This window comes from Haliotis cracherodii, unplaced genomic scaffold, assembly GCF_022045235.1.
Source record: "Haliotis cracherodii isolate W230 unplaced genomic scaffold, xgHalCrac1.p SCAF_1, whole genome shotgun sequence".
In the NCBI taxonomy this organism is placed as follows: domain Eukaryota; kingdom Metazoa; phylum Mollusca; class Gastropoda; order Lepetellida; family Haliotidae; genus Haliotis; species Haliotis cracherodii.
The window spans coordinates 58,229,477-58,254,697 of NW_027266264.1; the positions used below are offsets into that span (position 1 = coordinate 58,229,477).

General features: G+C 38.3%; 1 protein-coding gene across 2 annotated transcripts; it reads left to right on the top strand.

The window, feature by feature from the left end:
- The first annotated feature begins 1,369 nt into the window (after positions 1-1,369).
- LOC139465960 (BLOC-1-related complex subunit 8-like) lies at positions 1,370-23,966 on the top strand. 2 transcript variants are annotated; one of them, XM_071247989.1, is made up of 8 exons: positions 1,370-1,536; positions 2,488-2,574; positions 3,977-4,089; positions 6,301-6,365; positions 8,929-9,036; positions 12,802-12,936; positions 18,747-18,824; positions 22,087-22,176. In XM_071247989.1, coding segments are annotated over exons 1-8 (639 nt in total). In that variant the 5' UTR covers positions 1,370-1,484; the 3' UTR covers positions 22,088-22,176. The 2 variants fall into 2 exon arrangements, with proteins under 2 accessions (XP_071104090.1, XP_071104086.1); XM_071247985.1 differs by lacking the exons at positions 12,802-12,936; positions 18,747-18,824 and having other exon boundaries at positions 22,087-23,966.
- The last annotated feature ends 1,255 nt before the right edge of the window (positions 23,967-25,221 follow it).

Below are 25,221 nucleotides of genomic sequence, written 5' to 3' on the forward strand. Positions count from 1 at the left end.
TAGATCGATGTATTCAGACACACAGTTTTTGTGTGAAAGGTTCAATTTAGAGATGTCAGTTGGAAAATTTGACCACTCAGAATCAAGAAGTTTCAATGTCATTTGAAACGAAAACAAGGTTATCGCTATTCGCCGCCACGGGGCACGTTAACACGTATAGTTCTGGCGTTCATACGCCAATGTGAAATCTTTCTAGAGGTGCACGAGTCGTCATTCAGCTTGCCCTGGAATGACATGAGTTGGTCACGAATGTTCCGATATTATCGCTGCCATTAATTAAGGCTAAAGGGGTCTTTGTAGTATATGAGGCCATACATAAATCTACGTAGAACTCAGTATACAGAAATCTACTCTACCACGCAGTGCTAACAAGTCCAACCCCGGTTGTGAAACCGATTTAACTAGAATTACCATTGTCCTCTTTCTGAAAAGGAGGGCGATCTGAGAAAGATTGTACATATCAATTGGCTTACAAGGTCGATCATAACAACAATAAGCTGCAACAACCCGAGCGACAATAAACTACAAACACAGAAATTGAACAAGTCGAAATGGCTGATTAACACTGAAAACAGCAAAGCTTATTTAAATACATGCCAACTGCCTAAAAATGGAAAGTATGCTTATTGAATCTTGTGTATGCTCCATATGCGCGTCGTAAACTTGCGCCAAGCTCATAATTGCGATATGAGAGACGGGGCCTAGCTTATTGCTGTGAGGCAGCGCGTGACACCTTCGTCACACTCTCGGTAACATCGCTGACACCAGTGTGGGCGCGACCATCACATCTGGAAATTTGCTCTCCAACCCCAAATGTAGTAACGTTTATATACATTTGTTTATGTCTTTGGGAATGTCATCATAGTTAATTTTAAAAACGTTTGAATTTACCTCTCTTTCTTTTTTGTCAGATTGGTTCACAGGAATTGAATATTGGTCAGTAAATAAAAATATATACCCCTATACTTAAGTAGAGAACTTATATATTTTTACGTATATATATATGTTTATTTACTGACCAATAACGAGTTCCTGTCGATTGGTTCGAGATTGCAGACAAACTGAAAATAATTAACAAACTTCCCGCTTACATTTTTACTGTACCAATTACATGATGATTGCAATGAAATAGAAAATCAAATTGAAAAAAAACCCACAAATTTGGCGTCAGACAGCAATCACTTGCTTGTAAATATATTTTACATAACGCTCAGTCAGTCACGAGTTCAAGTCCAATTATGGATGTGGTGACCTAGCTAACAGTGGGGAGCTTTGACTCGCGATAGAGAGCTCCGCGAATAGGATATCGCTGTGAGGAGCTTGGCTTTGCCCAAGCTCCTCACAGCGACAGGGAGGTAAGAAAGGTATCATGCGATGGGAAGGAGCCTGTCTTTGCGTTTCCGGGTTTCAGTTTCTGCATCTGCTTATTTATATCATTGCGATAGATACAAAACGTCAACTGAGTGCGGTCAAAGTTCTTTTGGATGGAAAATGGAATGAACTACTTGTGGTTCCAGCATCAGCCGAACATGCAGGGTGAGGCGGTGACATAATTCTCATTCATTAACACTGATATTTCACTAACAGTGATAAAACCTTGAGGGTCGTCTGCCTTGTTCTTGCGCGTGAACACTTGTATAACGAGGATAAATCAATTATCAGAGTCACATAGTCCAAATGTAGAATATATAAGGATACACGGTAGAGAAAAATACGCCTGTGTGTTACCCTTAAAGCATTGCACCCTATTGTCAGATCATATGATTAGCCCATCGAATACATCTTTTATGTCAGATTTCAGTGTCATAACAAACATGGGATTTATCCAGGAATCCGAACTAAGTGCCATTGGCAAGCAATTTTGGTGAATAAAAAGTCACTTTGCTGAAAATGGTCAGTGAAATACAAGTCACCAATACAAAGACATAACAGTAATATTTAACATGAATTGTGAAATTTGAAATTCCCATTTGGGAATATTTACTGACATTTGTGAAAGACTTGGGGTTGACTATCAGCCTCAGAGCTGGCCTAGATAAATGCCAGCAAACTTCATGGCCTTTGTCACATCACTGTCAGTCCAACACTTGTCAACATGGTTAACATTATAAGAGTATTATAGTATATAGTGTGATGGAGAATGTGGTAATTGTTTCCTCCACCTAAATTTTCTGGTGAAAGGTCTAGACGGGTCACATTTCTTGTCAACTTTAGAAACTGAACATATTTTGTCAGAATAGTGATTAGAAAGTAAAGACCATCTGTAGTAAACTGCTACAATGAGATTAGATACATCCCAAATAGTGGCAGCCCTCAGTCTAGCAAAGAGCCATGATGGAGTTCAACAGTCGTGAGGTAGGGTCTTGTCTTGATTGTCACAATCCCCCTCAAGGCTCCTGTTTACCCATAGGATACATGGCACCTTTTTGGGGTAGGGACATTCTCAGATATTTCTGACACACTGACAGTGGTATGTTATGTCAACAGGTGGAGACGGTTTATACAGTCGTATGAGCAGCAACCAGATTTTCCGTGAATCTGTTGACCCTGAGCTGGACCATAAGACAAGGAGAGGTATGAATTTACAAAACGTAGTGGTGTTAGACTTAAAAAAATAAAAGAATTGGTTCTCAGGCAAAGGCTTCTGAAAATTTAGTGCGGGCAGGCGGGGTTTTTTTATATTCATACTAGTATGTAACCAAAAAAAGGTTGTGTAAGCAAATAAACAGTTGTGTACAATCAACCTGGGAAAGGGCCTTCCTACACAAATGTATTCCTTGATGAGTATAATTCTGGAATACAGTATTTGACTAAGGCTGAGCTTGGATTATTTATGGATTTTTTAAATATTTTATTTTTAAAATAAAAAGGAAACATGCTGGGAATGTTATGATGATGATGCGGGCAGTGCCTGAGAACCAAGACTATTATTTATATTAGCCTTATCCATATCTATATTTGGCTGTTGATAACCGTCATTGAAATTAGGCAGGAACGTAAAGGGTTGCCTGTCATTTACCTTGGTGCTTAGAGTTGAACATTTCGTGTGTCCCTAGATTTAAGTACTCATTACAGGTACGTATACAGACATGACAGAAGTAAACTTTATGTAGAGGCACATGGTCACAATTCAGGTGAAGTAAAATAAAAGAATTGGTTTTCAGGCAATGACTTTTGGAAATATAGTGCGGGCGGGCTGCAATGTTTTGTGTGTTTTTTTGCTTGTTCAAACTTTTAAGTAACCAAATAAACAGTTGTGTACCATCTTCATGGGAGAGGGTCTCCCTACATAAACAAGCATACAAACTCTTATTGCCGCAGTAAAACAGTGTGCATGTAAAGGGAAGTAACTGCATGTTATATAGGATCGCATTGTTTTAAAGTATTGGGATTTTTATTTTAAAAAATTAAAATGGAAATAAAAATGTGCAGCAGACTCTTTGGTGATGCGGGTGGTGCCTGAGAACCAAGACTATTATTTTTTTCAGCCGTAAGCATCGTCAGTCATGCCGAGTCGTTGGCAGCTTGACTCCTGAGAGTTTCTGTCGTTATATGGTTGAAATGATGCTGATGCAACGTTAAATTTGAACTCACTCACTCACCCTGAGAGTTCCAAGGGCCTTCAGTCCTGCCCTACACTCAGGCACATGAAGCACATGTGGGTTTCCTTGGGCAAGTGACTTTGTTCGAAATATGTCTCTGTTCTCCCAGGTACCTTGTAGGATGAGCACCTCGGCTCACTTGAATCTTGGGTTGTAATTTTGTATACTCCCCCGGGAGCTGAGAATGAAAATCAAGTCCACAATGGTCCATTAACTGGGGTAAAAATGTGGCTCTCAGATCATGCTTAGTTTGTGGATTTGGCGCATTATAAATATACACATTAGTACTACTAGTACTGGTAGTGGTAGTACTACTAGTAGTAATTGGAAGTATCATTATTATGGACCCAATCATGCATATTGTGTTTTATCAGTTTCAGACAAATTCTCAGAGAATATAAACACAGTTGCTAATGAACCATCGCTGGCTTTCTTCCGTATCCAGGAGCATGTGAGGAAGACATTGCCACAGCTGGTGGAACAGAAAGTGAGACTTTTTAGAGAATTTTTATGTCATTATCAGTGTTTGAGATTAAAAACAAAAGTCAAGGATACTTGTCAAACTACTAATGTTGCAAGATGGGTTTTTGAGATCCCTAGCTTAAAATACAATTTAGTTTCTAACACAGATTACTGTTGGGTTTTGGCAGATGGTGTGTGCAGATATTTGTGTGAGTGAGTAAATTGGGTTTTATTCCACTTTCAACTTTATTCCGACAATTGTTGTCACACATTGTGTCTATGTGGGGATTCTGATCTGACTCTGATCTCAGATATTGTGCTCGCTCACGTTAGCACCATCATATCTCCTGGCAGCAACTGTCTACAATGTAAACACAGGACAACATACATTCCCCAGGGTTTTCGTGTTATGTGTCTCAGTTTTGAGTAATGGTAGGTTACCGAAATAGAAGAAAAAAGCACCATAAGTATATTTTATTTTTCTCACAATGTTTTGCACAATTTTTCTCGCTGTAGATCATGTAGATATCTGTATGAAAATAAGGTTGAAAATACCATCAAATTATTACTTCCAGTGTTTGATGCTGACCGAAATTTGTCTGTGGTCCAAAGGACCATCACATTGAAAAATCTACTGGTCCTGTTGGATCTCTACTTTCGACTCAGTGGTGCTGACCAAAAGAAGTTTTAGATGGTGTTACTTCAGTTTAATTTTCTACACCCTTAATGTCTGCCAAATGACAGTAATAATAGAAAAATTAACCTTCAGAGGTTTATTTGTTAGTAACAGGTCAACTGTTCACATCTATCAGTCATAAAAAGAATGAAAAAATGAAAGACCACTGGACCACCATGTATTTAATTTAACTGGTCCTCAAGAAAACATACTAGACTCGGAACAGCAGACCAGTGTGAGTGTGGAACACTGACTTCATATGTCAGGTGAGCTACAGAGCCTCGTGGCTGCATTTTTGAATAATGTAGGCACCACAACTCTGCACTTGGTGGCCTAGGTTTGCTGGCATCATTGAATGAAACTGCATCCCAACCAAGACTGAGACAGGAGTACTACTTCATGTAGACATTAGCATGATTAGCTGCTGCAGTGATTGATGGGTCATCACTTTAACTGTTTCAGTCAGGGTTTTTTATTTTGATTTAAAACATCTCATTAACCAATCAGAATCACTTCTTTTCTAAATTCATTGTAGAATGTCAGTTTAGGTGCATCTTCCCAAGGCAAGGGTGTTTACTGACTACAAAAGTCCAGTTTCCACTCTTGCCGAACTACACTGCAATTTCATGGCTTGATTGGTCCTATTGACCAATCAGATTCCAGATATCACTTGCATTTGCTTCAAACAAAATGGCGGCACCCACTCAAGATGATCTGATCGATAATCAAGATCTATATTGTAATAAAACAGGTCTTTCCTCCCGAATTGCATCAAATCATTTAAGATCCTTGATTAAGACATGAAAAGAATTGGATAACATCTGTCGACACCACATTGGCAGTACATATGCTTAGCAAATCCTGCAGTCGACGATTTTGCACATTGAAATCTGTGGGTCGTGGGTTTCCCTACAATGACTGAAACATGTGTCGTTGTATTTAATTCTAATTGATGTTGTCAGTCTCTGGTTTCATGAAGGCCTGCTGCCCAGAAACCAAACTGATCTCAGCCATTCTTCTATCAGAAGTCTAAGATTCTTGTTTAGTGGAGGGGCACAGGAAGGCCAGTCATCTGAGGCACTGCATTCTGCAGTGTTATATCCCTTTGACATGCCAGGATTTTAAAGTCAAGAGTGCAAATCACCAATCTCCTTTATTTGTTTTCTTGCTTTATCAGCACCATTCCTGTGTTCATGGGTTTCATCAAGGTTGTAAAAGTCCAAGATTTTCATCACTTAAGGCTTTCGTCCCGCATGATGCTGACACTGTGATAATGTTCAAACCCAACTCACTCACTCACTTGCATCAGCATTCTTAGTGTATGGCTAACAACAGCAACAGCAAATCTTCACAGGCAATGATATATTCCACCACTTCAAATTTGTGCTCTGTTTTCAATTATAACATGGAAATAACTTTAAAAGTTGTAATGTTTTAAATGAAATGAGGACTGGAATATTTTTATGGGAATGTTGTGTCTGTTATCAACTAGTCTATAGTCTAGGCACTGTCTTCCACCGTCAATGTACTTATCACCTAACACGGTACTTGTATTTTCAGCATGAAGTGCAGAGCATACAACAGCAGGTTCAAGGGGCATGTTTCGATACAGAATATGCCACAAAGTGAGTCTTTTCTTTTGGTTGTTTAAATAGTGAGACTAGTATAGACACCCCAAGATGGTATAGCATAGAAAATCCATTAACAGGGTTTTACACCACACAGAAATCTGCATCCAGTACGCACAAAAGTCTAGAATGGACGCAGGATAAATATACAGTCAAGTCTCGTTAATCCGACACTTGTTAATCTGACACAAATGATGGGAATCGATTTAATCAGTGCTATTTAGACCTGTTAATCCGACAGTCTCGCACTCCGACTCTGACACACCTAATTTGCAAGGAATTGCTGAAATCACTCATTAATCAGTCCCGTTAATCCGACACAGTGATCAGCGTACTCCGTGGTCATCTGCCCGCTAGTACACAGCCCCGTGTTTTGATGTGAGATGAGTCGGTGAGTAGCTGCATATTTCAACGGCTGCAGAGATAAACTAACTTAACAATAAACAATTACTGCTTTAAATAAACAAAGAGGGATTGATCACATGCCCAGATTACCTCAGTTTTATTAAAATCGAGTACAAGTTACCGCTGAGGACATCCCATTACAAGTCATGTCAAAACGACCTTCCGCTAGCTTTTACCGACCAATGAAATTACCAACAGGAAGTCCACATTAGCCACTAAGAAAGCAGTTTTCTTAAGCATTGCGGCACTAGTTTCAAATTGGCGACTTCCATTCCAGACTATGCTTTAAAAAGTAATTTGAATCACTCATACAGTCCTTAACAGTAGTTTTGTGTTAAACTTTAGAGGTTGCATGATCGTTATCTATCGTGTAGTTGCCCAATTTTCGATCACGAACATTGATATTACCTAATTTTGTTTACCCTACATACTCGTTAATCCGACATAATCATATGCAACCAATAATGTCGGATTAACGGGACTTGACTGTATATTGCTTCCCGAGGAATGAAATTACCAACAGGAAGTGGACATTAGCCGTTAAGAAAGCAGCTTTCTTAAGCATTGCGGCACTAGTTTCAAATTGGCGACTTCCATTCGTTACATTCATTTGTTAGTCAAACCAAAATGTCACTCCATAATACCTGCCTAGTTCGGCAAGGCTGGAAACTGGACTTTTATAGTCAGTTAACTCTCTTGCCCCCGGGAGGCAAGGACCCTGGTTTCCCCCACCATGATGTTGCTTGAATATTGCAAAACATGGCGTAAAACCCAGTGCACTCACTCACTCCTAAAGGACCCTTGAAAATAATTATTGGGGGTCCCCTGGACCCCTAGTTTTGTAGGTCAAGGTAAATTCCTGCATAAGCATATTTAGAATGTTAAAGTCGTTATTAAGCAGTAATAATTTGTATTATTTAATTACCTGATATGAATTAATATCATCTCAGCATTCCGCACAACCAAATACCCCACCTCACATCCTTTCATTGTCCTCAAGTACCAACAGATGAAGAATGTCCCTGTGTGTTCCCCTCTTGCTGTAGTTGGGGGCACGGGGGGGCCCAGTTGCTAAGGCGCCGCGATTCGCTGTGCAGAGTTGCGTCCCTTGGGTACGCCAGAAACCTATAATTGTGGGTTCGAATCCCTGTTCACCCCGATTATGTTTCTAGGTTTGTCAGCACCATACCCGTGCTCGTGGGTTTCACCGAAGTGGTAAGCATCTGAGACCTGCATCACTTCGGGCTTTCCTCCCACATTAAGCTGACACACCGTCATATAACTGGAATACCGTTAAAAGCGGCGTTAAACCCAACTCACTCACTCACTCACTCACTCACTCACTCACTCACTCACTCACTCACTCACTCACTCACTCACTCACTCACTCACTCACTCACTCACTCACTCACTCACTCACTCTTGCTGTAGTTGGTGAAATTTACCATATACATTGTCCTACCAAACGTTTATGCTGTATGGAAATCACATCTGTTGACAGCTGATGACGACATATGACTTTAACGTGTTAAACAGCTCAAGAAAAAATATGAATACAAAATAGAATTCCTCCTGCCTCACATTTTGGAAGGTTTTAGATTAATATCTAATAATAAATGTTTTGTAGGCATCACAGCTATTAGCATGATTAGGATATGCTGATTGTAAGCAAAATGGCTGGTCTCCCTTGTAGTATGATAAATGCAGTATATCAGTTTCAACAGTGATTATCTCTGATTTCAAACTATGTGCCCTTGACCATTGTTGACCATGTTCACCAGTTTGGGAAGAAATTGTTATTTTGGACAAAAGTGATTTTTTGGGTGAAAATTCTTATTTTCCTAAGTTTAGAGGTATTTATACTCTGTATTCAATGCAACAATGTAAACCTTTTCATTGAAGGCTGTTGTTGTTATTGATCAGTGAAATAAGGGGCACTATAGACTTGGTCATAGTAATAAAACATGAAACATGAATTCTTTAATTCCAATATAGGCATTTTTACTGACATTTGCTGCAGATTTGGGGCCAAATGTTGGCCCATAAGTCGCTCTAGATCCCTGTTCAAATCTTTGATATCAAATCTTTCTACCCTGAGTTTTAACTTCTTACCAAGTGATTTGTTATGTATGATCTTTCTATCCTTTCTTCTCAGCGCTGTGAAGACAATGTACCAAAGTGAATTCCACTTCCAGAACATCCAGGAACTGCTGAAGAATGCCATGTTCATGAAACAACAGATAGGATATGAAGAAAGTAGAAGGTACTGTGTCAGTCCTCACACCTGATAATGTAGACCTAAATATCACATGTTTTAGGTTTATGGAAATATTGGCACCACGTTTTTTTTTTGTGCTCATTCTATTCTCTATACAAGGTAAGAAATCCTTTGGTATTATTTTGTTTGACAGCCTTCTTGGGTCTTTACTAATTATATCCCGACTTCTTTCAAAACATACTTTATTTTAATATCACAATTCAAGCCATCACTATGCATAATTCAAACATAACGATGCTTGATTGTTTGATCTAAGTGAAATAGAAGACATTTTTTGATAGAATATAATTGAAAAGTTGGTCATTTTGAAATCCAAGATGGCCACCAAATTGTCCAATGAAAAACATGGATTTCTACAACCAGAGAGTTGAATGAGCAGAAGAGTGAAAAAGCCAGCAAACGTACAAAATGTCCATTACTATAAGTAGTGACAACCATCACCACTAATCGTTCATGTGTTCTAATTGCTAGATTCTTTACATCTATAGGTCTTCAGCAACCCATGCTTGCCGTAAAAGGCAACTCTGCTTGTCATAAGATTCAACTAACAGGATCGGGTGGTCAGGCTTGCTGACTTGGTTGATGCATGTCATCGAAGTCCAGTTGCGTGGATCAATGCTCATGATGTCAATCACTGGATTGTCTGGTCCAGACTCGATTTTTTTACAGACCACTGTCATATGGCTGGAATATCGCTGAGTGGGACGTTAAACTACAAACAACAACAACAACAACATCTGCATATGATGAACAATTGAACTGTACAGAATATATTATCATGATTCGGCTGAAAAAAAGTAGTCTTGGTTTTCAGGCACCGCATCATGACAAAGTCCACCAGACATTTCGTTTTTATTTCCATTTTTTTTAAATTAAAAAAGCCTAAAATATTCTGGGTTTCAAACACAAGACCCAGGCAGTGAAATGCTGCAATACAAAAAAACAACCCAAGTCAGTATAGAGTGCAGTTACTTCCCTTTACGTGCTCACTGCTTTACTGCGCATCTCGTGTTGTGGTCATGGCTGCAATATAGGAATTGGTGTGCTTGTTTTGCCGTTTGCAAATTTAGTCAATGAAAACATAAAATTTACGATAAAACATCACTTCACATGATGATTTACAAATTCAATGGTATTTGTGTACTGTATGATGGATAATGTTTCATAACCAGTGATTAAGATTGTGTGTATTTGTTTCGTAAAATAAGACTGAAAAAGAAATCAGCTGCTCATTTTCTACCTGATCTGTGGGTGATTTAATTTAAAAAATACTTAAGATCATAACCAATATCAGAAATTTCAGTACAGTAATAGGAAGACTGAAGACATTGTATCTCTGATATATATGTACCTGCAAGAACAACAAAAGTAATAATATAACAAACTTGGAAACTTAATAGTTAATGGCTCTGATATGTGATTAGCAACGGACAATTGGAAGCCAACACTTAAGAGTTAATTAGCACTGATAGGTGTTAGTGATGGAGAACTGGAAGCCAGGACTGTTAAGTTTCTACCTTTGTTGTCTTATAACTTTTGTTGTTCTTACAGGTACATACATATGTTTTCTGCTTCACAGCATCAATTCACCTGATGAAGGAGTAAATATATCCTCCGAAACGTTGTGTCCCTCATAAGTTGACATCAATAAATTCTCTTCCCTAATGTATGGGGGACATAGGTGGCCCAGTCGTCTAAGGCGCTGCGATTCGCTGTGCAGAGTTGCGTCCCTTAGGCACGCCAGAAACCTATGATTGTTGGTTTTAATCCCGGTTTGCCCCAATTATGTTTCTAGGTTTGTCAGCACCATACCCGTGCTCGTGGGTTTCACCGAACTGGTTAATGTCTGAGACCTGCATCACTCGGGCTTTCCTCCCACATTAAGTTGACACGCCGTGATATGACTGGAATACTGTTAAAAGCGGCGTTTCACCTAACCCACTCACTCACTCCCTAATGTATGGACAAGTCTCTTCAAACATACCACCTTCGTATCTGTAGCTTAGTGATTGATCCAATCGGCGACAGAGGCACTGATCAACCAAAATACTTTTTATAATCTCTTTTTCAAGTACATATACGCTCACAAGAGATATTTTATGTCTGCTTCCTAAGGTTCATGGAAAGTATGTTTGACACATAAAATGTCACTATATAAGTGCAATAATCTTGGGCACGACATTAAACCCTATTTCACCTCACCTCACCTCATTCCACACCACTTGCTCAGTCACTTGATGATGTTAATAATTTGCTAAGCCAGGAATATTGATAAATAGTCTTTAATCTTATACTCAAACCTTCACACCATGCCTGCTGAAGATATTGGTTTTAGCATTGTTTAGCCACTAGTCCATAGCCCGAGTCTCGTCAACATTCCTTCAGCCCAGTAAGGGTGTGTGGTATTATCAGTATTTTGGTAAATTGAGGTTAATTCTTTCCACGATACGTATCACAATATCACTTTTTCATGCTCGATCGATATATTGGGTGATTTCAAATAACGATTTTTGTCATGTGTTTCATGTTATATACTTGTCAAATGCCTTCGCTGCCCCGGAACATGAATTCGGGGCCCCAAGATGGCTGCGTATTTATTGACTGAGTATTCATTGACTGAGTAAACATCATGTTGTATCAGCATGATGTTTTGTTCCATTTATGAACTTCAGTTCATACCTTAATGTATCAGATTGCTTCTGAATTCAAACTTTGTTATACAATATATTGTGATACGTATCGCTTTACGGCCTCGTGCATTGCAAAATATTGTGATACATTTTAAACCTCCAATACCCATCCCTACTAAGAACAGCTAACTATATACAAAAATGATACAAAAAGACAAATTCAAGCTGGTAGGTACAAAGGTTTGGACATGCTGTGAATAACATGAATATAGCCAGGACATCTGTATTTCAAGGAGGCATATGTTTCGCATCATCAAAATGCATGTACTGTAGAGCTGGGACGGGTAACTTCGGTACTCGGGTTGGATGGGTACTGAGTAGAACCCGGGTACCCACAGGACTACCCAGACCTGTGGTTAGTCACATGATATATTGTTTAATGGCAAAATTGTCTGGAACTCCATTGTTACACAACAAGTTACTGATGTTCGCATTTCTTTCTCACTATCCACACATTCCTTCTGACTTTATATGTTTGAATAAGGATAAAACTCCACTCAACTTCAGTGTATGCATGACCAGATCATTTTATACAAGTTTCAAAATACATTTTGCCAGGGCTACAGTCACACTATTCCCAATCCGACATTTGGACCTATCTCTTGAGATCTATAGCGGGTACCCGGGTAGTGTCAGGTAGTAGGGGGATGGGTACCCGGGTATTAGATTTGGACTAGTCCCAGCCCTAATGTACTGCTATGGTGATAACACTATTGAAATAGTGATTTTATCTGGTAGTATTCATTTTAACACAGGTAACCCATCAAATAACTTTAAAAATGATAATGCTCCTGTTAACACACATAACCAGTGATGTAAGGCCCCGTGATTCACAGTGAAGAGTTGTATCCCTTAGTTTCTTCAGGATGATCTAATCAAGGGTTTGAATCCAAGATTTGTACTTATTATGATCCTTGGTTTGTTAGCAACGTACCAGTGTTGATGGGTTTCACCAAAGATGTAATATGTAGGACACAGCTGGTATTTGTCAGCACATGGTCAACAATACATTGTACACTGAGGAGAATAGGTCAGTGTTAGCATCAGTATACCATTACAGGAAGCAGGAATCTTCCAACCCCAGCATGTACAACCACAGCGGGGCGGCACCAGGTGGGGCAGCGCCCAACATGTCCGAGAGCACTCTAAGTAGCGATAGCTCTCTCGCCCACAGTGGACATGGACAGACCTCAGAGTAAGTGGTGGACAGGTTATGGTAGGCACTAGGGCAGATATGTTGTATTCAGTAAGTGCCTGGACAGAGTATCAGATAGTAGGCCATATATATTTTATACACTTAGTAGCTGGACAGGCTATGTCAGACAGTAGGGAATATATGTTGTATTCAGTTAGTGGCTGGACAGACTAACAGATAGAAGGCCATATATATTTTATACACTTAGTAGCTGGACAGGCTTTGTCAGACAGTGAGGCAGATATGTTGTATTGAGCTGGTGGCTGGACAGAAAATCAGATAGTTAGGCAGATATATGTTATACCCTTAGTGGCTGGACAGGCTATGTCAGACAGTTGGGCAGAGATGTTATATTCTGTAAGGCAGGACAGGCTAAGTCAGACAATAGGGCATCTTTATTTTATTCACTCATTGGGTGGACAGGTTACATCAGACAGTAGGGCATATATATCGTATTCACTAAGTGGCGGGACAGGCTATGTGAGACAGTAGGGCAGATATATTGTTTACACTTAGTGGCTGGACAGGCTATGTCAGACAGTAGGGCATATACCGTATATGACCGCGGATAAGCCGACCCCGTAGATAAGCCGAGGTGTTAACTTGACCATTGAAATACGAAAGAAAATGATATGACCCGCAGATAAGCCAGCCAGGAAGTGAAAGGCAAAAAACACTGCGAAGTCGGACTGCAAGACATTCAAAAATATAAGATGAAAAACGTAATTAAATTGAAAAAGTCATTTTTATTTCTAATAAAGATTTAACAAACCAGTCATCCACTTTCATAATGTGGGAGGCTGTTTCTCTTGATTTTTTAATGATCGTTATATGTTGCCATCAACAACAAAGCGCCATTTTGTGAATCGGTGTATATAGAATTATGAACCCGTCAGAAAATATATCAGCTAGAGCGAAGACTCGCAGTTTGAATTTGGCATCATAAGCAGGGCGTTTTCGTTTTAAACTCATGATGAGAATGTCAGTCAGTAAAAATATACCAACTTTTATAACCCCCTTTATACCACTATTGTATGTTAATTCAACTGAATTAAATAAACTAAGAACACATTGAAAGACCATCACTTACTCACAGGCTTCTCCAGTTTATTAAACTAATCTCTAGAAAACAAAAGGAATTAAGCCCCTACTCCCAACACGATCGCTAAGCACCCACAACTTGAAAATGTTTGTGTAAACAACATGACAATACCAATCAGCCCATTATTATCAGTGCTCATTTCCTTGTGTACCGTGTTGCTTTTTAAACAACAGGAAGCAATCACAGTGGTCACCGTTTGTGACGTCACAGGAAACAGCTGATCACATGTTTTTGCAAATGGCGAACGGAATAACTCGCTGTTACAGTTGTATATTTGCCTCTTTCAATAAAGGTAGACACTTGTTCACTATCAATTTATGAACTTTGCAAAACGTACGTAATAGCTATTGGCGATTTCATCTGGGGATTATATATTATAGCTGTGAATTACATATATTGTTACATGTAAAGATTGTGGAGTTTATGAAGAACGATAAACTTTGAACATTCAATTGAAAACTTATTATCGGAAGTAGTAACATGCATAACATTTTTTTAATAATGACAACATTGGTGTATAATAATAACTTTATTGATAATTTATAACAATAATGACTCTAGTTGTGGCAACTTCCAAACTTTCGGGAAGTTGTAATCTATCGGACCGTCATTCAGGCGATGTTTCTGACAGATCACGATCAGAAAAATACTCTCATGAAAGTGTATCCCGTGGATAAGCCGACCCCTTTCTACAGAATCTTTTTTCTGGTCCTCAAAATTCGGCTTATACGCGGTCATATTGTGTATATTGTATATTGTGTTTACTTTGTGGCTGGACAGGCTATGTTAGACAGTAGGGCACATATATTGTTTACACTTAGTGGCTGGACAGGTTATGTCAGACAGTAGGGCATATATATTGTATTCACTTAGTGGATGGACAGGCTATGTCAGACAGTAGGGCATATATATTGTATTCACTTAGTGGCTGGACAGAGTATCAGATAGTAGGGCATATATATATTGTTTACACTTAGTGGCTGGACAGGCTATGTCAGACAGTAGGGCAGATATATCGTATTCACTTAGTGGCGGGACAGGCTATGTTAGACAGTAGGGCAGGTATATTGTATTCACTTAGTGGCTAGACAGAGAATCAGACAGTAGGGCAGATATATCGTATTCACTTAGTGGCTGGACAGAGTATCAGATAGTAGGGCTTATATATCGTGGGACAGGCTTTATCAGACAGTATGGCAGATATATATTGTATTTAGGGATTTTGATATCTACATGAATGTTTGTGTTATTTCAGAATGTTTAGTTTCATAGAAACATGAATGCTTAATTTTCCTTGATTTGTGCAAAATATATAATTTACATCCTGAATATCCACTCAGTTATGATGACTTGATATTCTTTCCTGGTTTTAGTTTTGTTTTCGATCAAACCTGATAAATCCTGAGGAAACCTACTTAAACTCTGAGCCCATCAACTTCTGTATAAGGCAAGACTTCTTTTATTTGGTTCATGGATATTGTGTGACCCTAAAGTGGAAAAATATTATCTGTAAAGCAAAATTTTGCATTCACTTGGTTAAACTGCAAAACAAGAGTACACAGTTGGTCAAGTGATGAACATGATAAAGCCATGTTAACTGCTGCCCAAATGGCAACATTTTCAGATCATTTTTTAGAAGTAGTTCAGCAAATGTTAAGTGGAAAACACACAAAAAATCTTTAAGTCTTTTATAATTTATTTCTGCCCACTGAGCAACCAGAATTCATTCAATTATCCTTAAACCAAGATAAAGAAAAAGTCTGGTCGTACTGTATTTGCTGTATTAAGCCCCCTGCTTCAATAAGTGCATGCACCCAACCAACTATTTACCAATCTTCATAAATAATAAGGGGCGACTATTGGTCTGGAAATCACTATTGCAATCACTATTGATATTGAAAGAAACTATTGCGATAACTATTGATTTTGCAAGCTACTAATGCAATAAATATTGATAGTTTTCAGTGTATCATTTTAGATGGATTTTAGAGTTGAATTAAACCTTGGGACTGAAGTTTCCTTTGAATGTGATAACCATAACAACAAATAAAAAGTTAAGTTTGAGATATGACTGATTTGTTTTTTCTTTACCCTAATGATTTAAGAAAAAGAAACTTCCACATTACCATGTGTAAATTACTACCACTCATGATCAAAAGAAAAACAAATTTGACCAGCATTGCATGTATTTTATTGTTATGGTAAATACAATCGAAACTATCGATATTCCTAACTGAAATCGACACTATTGATTTGAAATTGATTTAACAATCATTTTATTGACTTTAAGTGCTTACCAATAGCAATAAGTCAAGATTTCGATTTAACGTGACATCCCTGTAAGTAATCTTCATAAGCACCCATTACAAAGTCTGAAAGTTCATGTGACAGTCCATTTTTTCTTCCATTAATTCACTGAAAATACAGCTGTGTAGAAGGGGCAGCATATTATTTAAGAAAACATTAGGGTTTTCAAAATCAAAATCATTACTGCAGACATCTTATCTCAAGAAATAGCATGTCAAGAAATCTGTTTTGAGATGTGCCATGTTCATGATACAATCCTGTACTTATCATGAGCAGTGTGTCTATGTTTTCATATTTATGATCAATTTCATTACCGCTGTCATATTATTCAACAGTTTATTCAACAAAGAGAATTTCCTTTTTTGTGTAAAATAATATTGGAACCAATGGGCAGATAGATAACCATGATAACACCAACTGACTGTTATTTACAGGAACACCATCTTCCCAAGTCAAGGGCGATAACTGACTATAAAAATCCAGTTTACACCCTTGCCGAACTAGGCTGGAATTTCCAGGCTCAATCGTAGCGCCACCAGTGGCTATTACGAGTTATGTCCCTTCTATGTTCCTCCTATTGACATTTCTGGTGTCCCCCGCCGTGATATTGCTGGAATATTGCTAAAAGCGGCGTAAAACATACTCACTCACTCCTCCTATTGACCAATAAGATTCCATCTCTCATATAACATTTGCATTGGCTTCAAACAAAATGGCGGTGCCCAGTCAAGACAATCTCCTCAATAATCAATAGCTATATTGTAATAAAACAGGTCTTATCCCGCGAATTGCATCAAATCACGTGAGCAGCTTGATTAAAAGCATGAAAGAATTTGCAAAATATGTCGACTCCCAGTTGGCGGCACACATGCTTTGCAAATCCTGCAGTCGACTGAAATCTGCACGTTGAAATCCATGCTGTTTACGAACTGCTCATGACGCAATTTTGATTGGACTATGCATAGACTCGTTAGTCGTTATGTAACTCCATAATTGCAGCCTATTTCGGCAAGGGTGGAAACTGCACTTTTATAGTCAGTTAACTCCCTTGCCTCGGGAAGGAACACTGACCAGATTAAAATCTTTGGGGCTTGAAACGAACCTTTGTTGTCAGAATGAGTACTTTATTTGCCAAAGTACATAACTGAGTCAGGGTTCTCTAAATTGTCAAACAGTGGCTTTGGAGGTGATACAATTATGCAGTGACACATTGGGCTGTTTGACATGGTGGCCCGTTCAAACTATTCGATACATGATAAAAACTACCCAAATAAAAAACGAACGATGTATTTGTTTTGGATAAACACTTAAGAAAAGTCAGTTTTATTTGTGGTAAGATAATTGTTGCAGATTAATTTAGTTTGATCTTTGCACTTAACAATCATCGAAGTAATGATGTTGGGTACAATAGTGCATGGAAGCATCGGTCAAACATGTGTTAATGTGATTTGATATTTTCAGGTTATCAACCACCTATATAACAAGAAAATCATAACAATATTGTATACAGCATTTAAAATGGTGATGTGAGATACTATTACGATGGTCATTAACCTTGTCTTGTAAGCTATTATTGCAAAAGCTTTTGTTTTATCAACATTTGAAGGCAGTTGGTTCTCTCCCACTCGATCTCTGACATTGTCACATGTGGTTTTAAGATGTGCCCTCCTTAATCATTTTCTAAGCGCCAGGGTGATTGATACAGCAAATACAGGAGCTTTATTTGTACATTCATTATTTAGTTTTAAAAATCACTAAAACAGAGGGAAATCTTCTAAATAAACTACCTACTACCAAAACAGAAACTAGAATAGCACATTTGCATTACCATATTCGACGTAATAGCGCCCCGCTCTAATACCACGGTGATATTTGCTAATATATTGGCTAGTGAACAATCCCAATTAGCACCTCTTCTGATTGATCAATGTACACAAGACTTATTTATTCATGTATACTACACACTCATGTGTTATATGCACCCTTAATTATGGGCAATTGAAGTCTGGAAAAATATATCTGTTGTGTATAATACGCACAGACTTTTCTTTTGTATCATTTCGGTACACAAATGTAGAAATTTACGATCTTTCAACTCTGTTTTTTTTTACATCAAATTTATATTCTACTATGAGCCCCCTATTCCTAATTTTGAGAGCACCCTGGGCGCTTATTACGCCGAATACGGTATTATGATTAATATACATGTATCATGTTTAATTAGAATAATATGTCATGTCTTCTGGTCTCCTTCCCTCTTGTGTATAAGAAGGTTAGGTTTAAATACATTAGCGAAATGCTTTCACAACACAATGATATGTCATCGACCCATTTTGGGATCATGAAACAAATTTTGATGAAATTCTAACTTACTGCCTGCTTCTCCTGGCTGCATTGTCAGTGACCTGCTACCAGCTGTCTGTCCATGCTCACCCAACAAAAAGCCACTTGGGATCATCGCTAAAAACTGTGGCAAATAGTAAGATGAGTGTTGTCTCCCAGCAAGAGCATGCACATATTCCTTTGTGTGTCCTTTCAATTTGAAAAAGCAAATATAGTCTGTGTTTTAGAGAATGCAAATATGGTCTGTGCGTTAGACAATGCTAATATAGTCTGTGTTAGAGAATGCAAATATTGTCTGTGTGTTAGAGAATGCAAATATTGTCTGTGTGTGAAGAGAATGCAAATATTGTCTCATCTTCCCTAGGCAAGGGTGTTGACTGACTGAAAAAGTCCAGTTTCCACCCTTGCCGAACTAGGCTGCAATTTCTGGGTCGATCGTAGCATCACCAGTGGTTATTACGACGTATGTCCTTTCTATGCCCCTCCTATTGACCAATCAGATTCCACCTCTTATATCACTTGCATTTGCCTCGAACAAAATGGTGGCGCCTGGTCAAGATGATCTGATCAATAATCAAAATTTATATTGTAACAAAACAGGTCTTACTTGCAAAATGCATCAAATCACGTGAGCACTTTAATTAAAAACGTGAAAATATTTGGAAAATATATGTTGAAGCCAAGTTTGCGGTATACATGCATTTCAAACCCTGCAATCGGCCGATATCTGCACAGTAGTTTACAGACCGGATTTTGATTTCATTACGCGATTTTAATTGGATTATGCATAGACTCACTTGTTTGTCCAGCCAAAATATATCTCCATAATTCCTGCCTTGTTCGGCAAGGGTGGAAATTGGACTTTTATGGTCAGTTAACTCCCTTGCCCCGGGAAGATGATATTGTCTGTGTGTTAGAGAATTCAAATATAGTCTGTGTGTTAGATGTACATGGGTACAGATTGTGTGTAGCAGAAAGCATGTGTATGTTTATGTGTTTGTAACACAAACCTTACTTTTCAGTCACTGCTTGCAAACAGTCTTGTGTGCCTGTGTCTTCTGTGTTATCATGTTATCTTTGTTGTCCTTCAGCTGACCCATACACGATTTAGAGAAGCAAATGTTTAAAACATTTATTTTTTGTATTGTTCAACCCTGATTAACAAGACTAATGAATAGACATAGTTGTGTTGCCTTGTTGTTCTATACCACTCAAAAAAGTTTAAAAAAACATGTAATTATTTTCATATGACTCTAGTTACTCTGTTATGGCTGGTGGGTATTGCAACACACAACCTACCCATTGTGGGTGTTCTTTGACTTGTTTTGAGTAGTATATATGTTGTACGTACATTCTATTTAGAATTTCTTTTAGTTTTTTTTAGGTTTTTTTTACCACATATTTTAACATTTGCAGTTATATGCTTGTTCAGATGATGTCTGTTGTCAAAACAATAAGCCCGTGGACATTCACTGTTAGTGTATATCATCATTGATGTATTCTTGTGACGATTGATGATCAGGAGGTTACAGTGAGTGACTGGCTTATTGTGTGTCATAGTACCCCAGCTGCATTGATCATGTGACCAGTGAAGGTCTGGGGTAGAAAAGATCTTCAGCAACCCATGCTTGCCTTAAAAGGCGACTATGCTTGTCGTAAGAGGTGACAAACAGGATCAGGTGGTCAGGCTCGCTGACTTGGTTAATGCATGTCATCAATCCCAATTGCGTGGTCGATGCCCATGATGTCAGTCACTGGATTGGCTGGTCCAGACTTGATTAATTACAGACCGCCGTCATATAGCTGGAATATTGCTGAGAGCGGCGTTAAACAACAAACAAAAAACATTGATCCTGCAATCAGCCACTGTTTTGCCTGGCCTGGAATTGATTATCTGCAGGCTGCTGTGATATATCTGAAATATTGCTGACACAGTCATGATTCACCTTGTCAACAAGTGGTTTTCAAGAACAGGGGAACCATCTTCACCAGAGGATATACAAGGTTAAGCTTTAGATACTTTTTGAAAATATGTAACAAATTGTAGGTTGTTGTGAAGCGTATGATACCTTCACATGCAATGATGCACAACTGGATAACCAAAATCAAGTTACATTTTAAGGTGCTCAGTGCCATCACCAAACTATTATACAGATTGGCAGGGTAACCACTTTGGATTGAACAGTAATTTCACAAAAAAGCGCATCCTCGTGTCAGTATGGCTTCTTTGTCTGGCTTTCCTCCCACTTTAAGTGCACATGCTGTGATATAACTGGAATACTGTTCAAAGTGGTGTCAAACATAACTCACTCACTCCCTTTGTCTGGATATGGTTTACAATAGGATGAAAACTAAGGTTTGGGCCTTCACATTTACCTAAAATGGCTAACAAGAGTTCAGGCCTTTGTCACCATATTTGGGGTTTAGGACGTCTTCTCCAGTCACTGGAGTGGAAACTAGGTTTAGGGACCAGGCAATGGTTTCCAGGATGAAGGAAACTCCTTCTTAAGATAATGGTTTACAAGACATGGTGAATTGGGGCTGATGATGGCTTAACCACACATTGGTAATTGAGAATAGGAAACAAATTCGACCAATTTCAACAGGTGATGGTTTGCAAGACAGGAAAACAGGATAATATGCGTAAGGGTAGAAAGATCGAGCGTAACAATTTTCTAGTATTTGCACCTGTGCATTTTAGTGATTCTCATAGTTGATTGGTCAACTCACCAAGGTTTGGGACTTACCTTATTCGTTCACTCGGGACAGTTAATCCAGAATTCCTTGTCCTCATAGGGCCTTGGACACTTTCATCTGACAAATACATTTTATAAAATAGATAGTTGAATAGCATGAATAGAAAAGCCTCCATTGTTTTGTCACTCTTTACACTGTAAACTCCTTTTAATGCTTTAATGCAATTAGTTTTTTAACATATTTAGATTGCATTTTGTACTTCTGTTATGCACACCACGCCTACAGTGTGTGTGTGTCTGTGCGTGCGTGCGTGCGTGCGTGCGTGTTATTGTAAATTTGTTTCCAAATGCATGTATCCTTTGTGTGAAGTTGGTAAGTTTGGTGGCTTTTTGCAACAACCCTGATATGACATGATAGGGATACATAAGTTCAGAGTAAGGTTAAAATATTCGTCTGATAAATGTGTTTTTCTGGTAAAATGAAATGTTCTGAAGTTTAATCCTATCAAATGCAAATTTGTTGAATTAGCCTGCAGGACAAGAATTTGGCTGACAAATTCTTATGAGAAAGTTAAGTTTTGAACATTTTCTTTTTTGATATTATACTGGTCATTGTTGGAGTGACTCAATGAGAAGTGTATGTAGAATGGATGTCTTTCTCACATATTAATATCATTTCACAACCCTGATATTCTTTTCCAGGGCTTCAATTCCTCAGGATGGAAGTCAGCCTTCTGCATCAAGTACCACATTGTCGGCAACAACCTCAAGTTCACCTACACCCTCTGACTGTACAAATGCCACTTTGCCTACATCTCTCCCTGCTTCAGCCCCACCTGTAAGAGCCCCACCAACAGATGCTGCCACAAGACCAAACCCTACTGATCCCAATTTGCCAAATCCTGTTCCTGTTCCGGAGTCCCCTGCAGGAGTTCCTCCAGGAGTTGCTGCTGGTCCCGGAGGTGTCCAGTCAGTGATGGTGAACTGTCATACCGAGGACATTGATGTAGCAACTGAGGCTGATGAGGACATTTACAGCTAGCCTCTCTGGTTCTTTCACAGTTAACATATTGATGATGTCAATGAAGCAACTGAAGTTGATGGGGACCTTCACAGCTAGTCTCTACTGGGTCTGTTTGAGCGGTGTAAGAATTGTATACATTGTTATCTCCCATGTTCTCATGCTGATTTCTTGTTTTGTACAGTGTGAAGTTCTTGTAAGATTTTACCTCTGAGGATTCCATGTTTGAATTGGTCCCCATTACCCAGTACTTGTCATAAGAAGCAACTAAAATCGATCGGTGATCAGCCTTTGGTGAGATGGTTGATTGCCTGTCATCTTATTCTGATAGCATGGTATGCTCATAATGTCAATCACTGGCTGCTCTGATCCAGACTACATTATGTACAGGCCACTGCGATAAAGCTGAAATATTGCTGACCTTAGGGGTAAATCCAAACAAAGACTCAGTATTAATTCCAGACTTGAATAGGTCCACAACACGGGATTTGTCAGAAGAGCTGGCTAAGAATGGGTGGTCACAACAGGTAACCTGAATGAGTAATTGTTGTTCATGCTACAAATGATTGGTTATATTGTATACATTCCACTGTAATATTGCTGATCATTGCTGCATAAAACAATGTTCATTCACATGATCTGTAAGAAACTTTACAAGAGACGCAATTTTTGCTTTCCATGAGGCTCAATGTAGGGAGTTTATCATGTAAAGTTGAACCTCAATATTATGGAATATTCTTCTTGATGGAATTCCTTTATGTCAAATGAAAGTGTGTGTTAGCATGGTTAGTCCTGTTAACACTCAACAATTACACAGACATAAATCAACATTGTATTAGACTGTATACTGACGGTGGATGTTGAGTGACATTTGTGATATATTTCAATTGTGCAATATTCAGGAGTAAGACAAGAATAAAACAAAGACTCCTTGTGAGGTTGAATCTCCAGGGTCAAGCTAGTTCAAAATTCACTCTGGTCTGCTAGCCCAAGACTATTAAATTGTGCAGAGGACAAGTAAAACATTTGAGGGCTATAATTCTGAACCAGTTCTCAATGCTTCCATTTTGATACAAATTGCAACTGAATAAGACATAGTAAGCTTTTTGTCTTGTTCAAACACGACTAGATACAAACTTTAAGAAACTTTGAGGCCTAGACAAATGAGGTGTACATTAGTCCTCTGGACTAGTCTTATCAACAAATTCCCAAGGCTGAATCTGTTAGTACTGTGCAATATCAGTGCTTGTTATTTTAGACTTTCAGTTCTATGCTAGGGCAAGTCTGCTTCTACAGATAGTTATGATGAAAATGAATGTTTGTTGACAGAAATATTATCACATAATCCCATTTTAGTAGTTCCTATGTAACATCATATGCAAATGCCTGTTCAAGAGCATGATGTTGTAAGAAGATGAAAATGTACCTCATCTGTTTTATATAGATTTCAGAATATTAAAAGAGAAAAGGCAGAGGAAAATTCCCTTTAATTTAATGAACTAAAGTTTCCAAATATTTTCTTTTATAATGGTGTGTTGACATATGTGAATATCAAATAAACTTTCATGAACAAATAGTTTGTGTAGTATTCTTTTCTCTTTCTTTCCTCCTGTTACATCCCTCATGGTGTGAATGTAAGTTCTGTTCTGTGGGGATTCATGTAAAATGTGGAGACGATTGGTACTTACATCCAGATTTAAGATAAACTATTGAGAATTTTAGAGACTGTGGTTTCCATTGCTGATAGTGAACCACTCAAATGGTTGCAACCAGCTAAGCTATTGTAATGGCCTGTGGTCCATCATCTGTACATCTTTCTATCCATTAATTCTTCAGAGTTTTCACAACGCCTAAAACACCATTGAACCTATACATATGAAGACAGTTGGTCAAATCACTCCACTTCAAATTTCAACATGGACCTGATGGCCATGATGGCTGCCATGGAATGCAGAGAATGTGTGGTGGTAGTAGTTATAAATTAGACAATGCTAAAATACTTCTTAATGATGAAAATATTTACAAATATGTGATTAATTACAATGAAGATACATGCATTCAATTGTTTCCAAATAAGATGTTGAAGAGTTTTTGAACAAATTAATTTTTTACTTTCATTTTGTACGCTTTCTTATTTTCTCTCAAAATTGATTTATTTCCACTGAAACGAAACAGTATTTAAAATATTAAAACTATTTTGATGTTCGTGTTTTGACTGTGCATTATATTCTCTCAAAATGCACATTTGGCTCTGTGAACTATTTATAGTGATAACATCTGATGTAGAGACAGGAACGTGGGTGGTAGCATTTGGTCAAGTGTCTGTCTGGTGACAGGAGATTAGGAATCCTTGCAATGGGACAGATCGATCATCCATAAAAAAAATAATGTATCTTTATTTGCCAGTCTGCACAGGTGTCTGATGGATAAAATACACTAAGCATGATAAAGGTGCAAGAAGTACCTCTGAAACGTCATACAAAGAATAAAAGAAGTTGCTCTCCATAAAAGAGTGTCATTTATTTGAGGAACAAAATGGTAAAAATGACAAGTCATAATATTTTACTGGCAAAATCGTTTGTGTCAGGAAGAGTGCACATAGAGCTGGTAGGGAAGCAGCATATTGTCTGCATCACTGTCATATCGCTACAGGATCACTTAGAAACTGTTATTAATTTCTTACATACTATGCCATGAATCAATGAATAACTGTAACTTAAACACAACCTCGAAATACTCGACATGAATATATTTGTTTGATATTCAAAAGGGGTTACCCGCTCCCTGCTTGTCAGGTGTTAATGTGTTGTGATAAC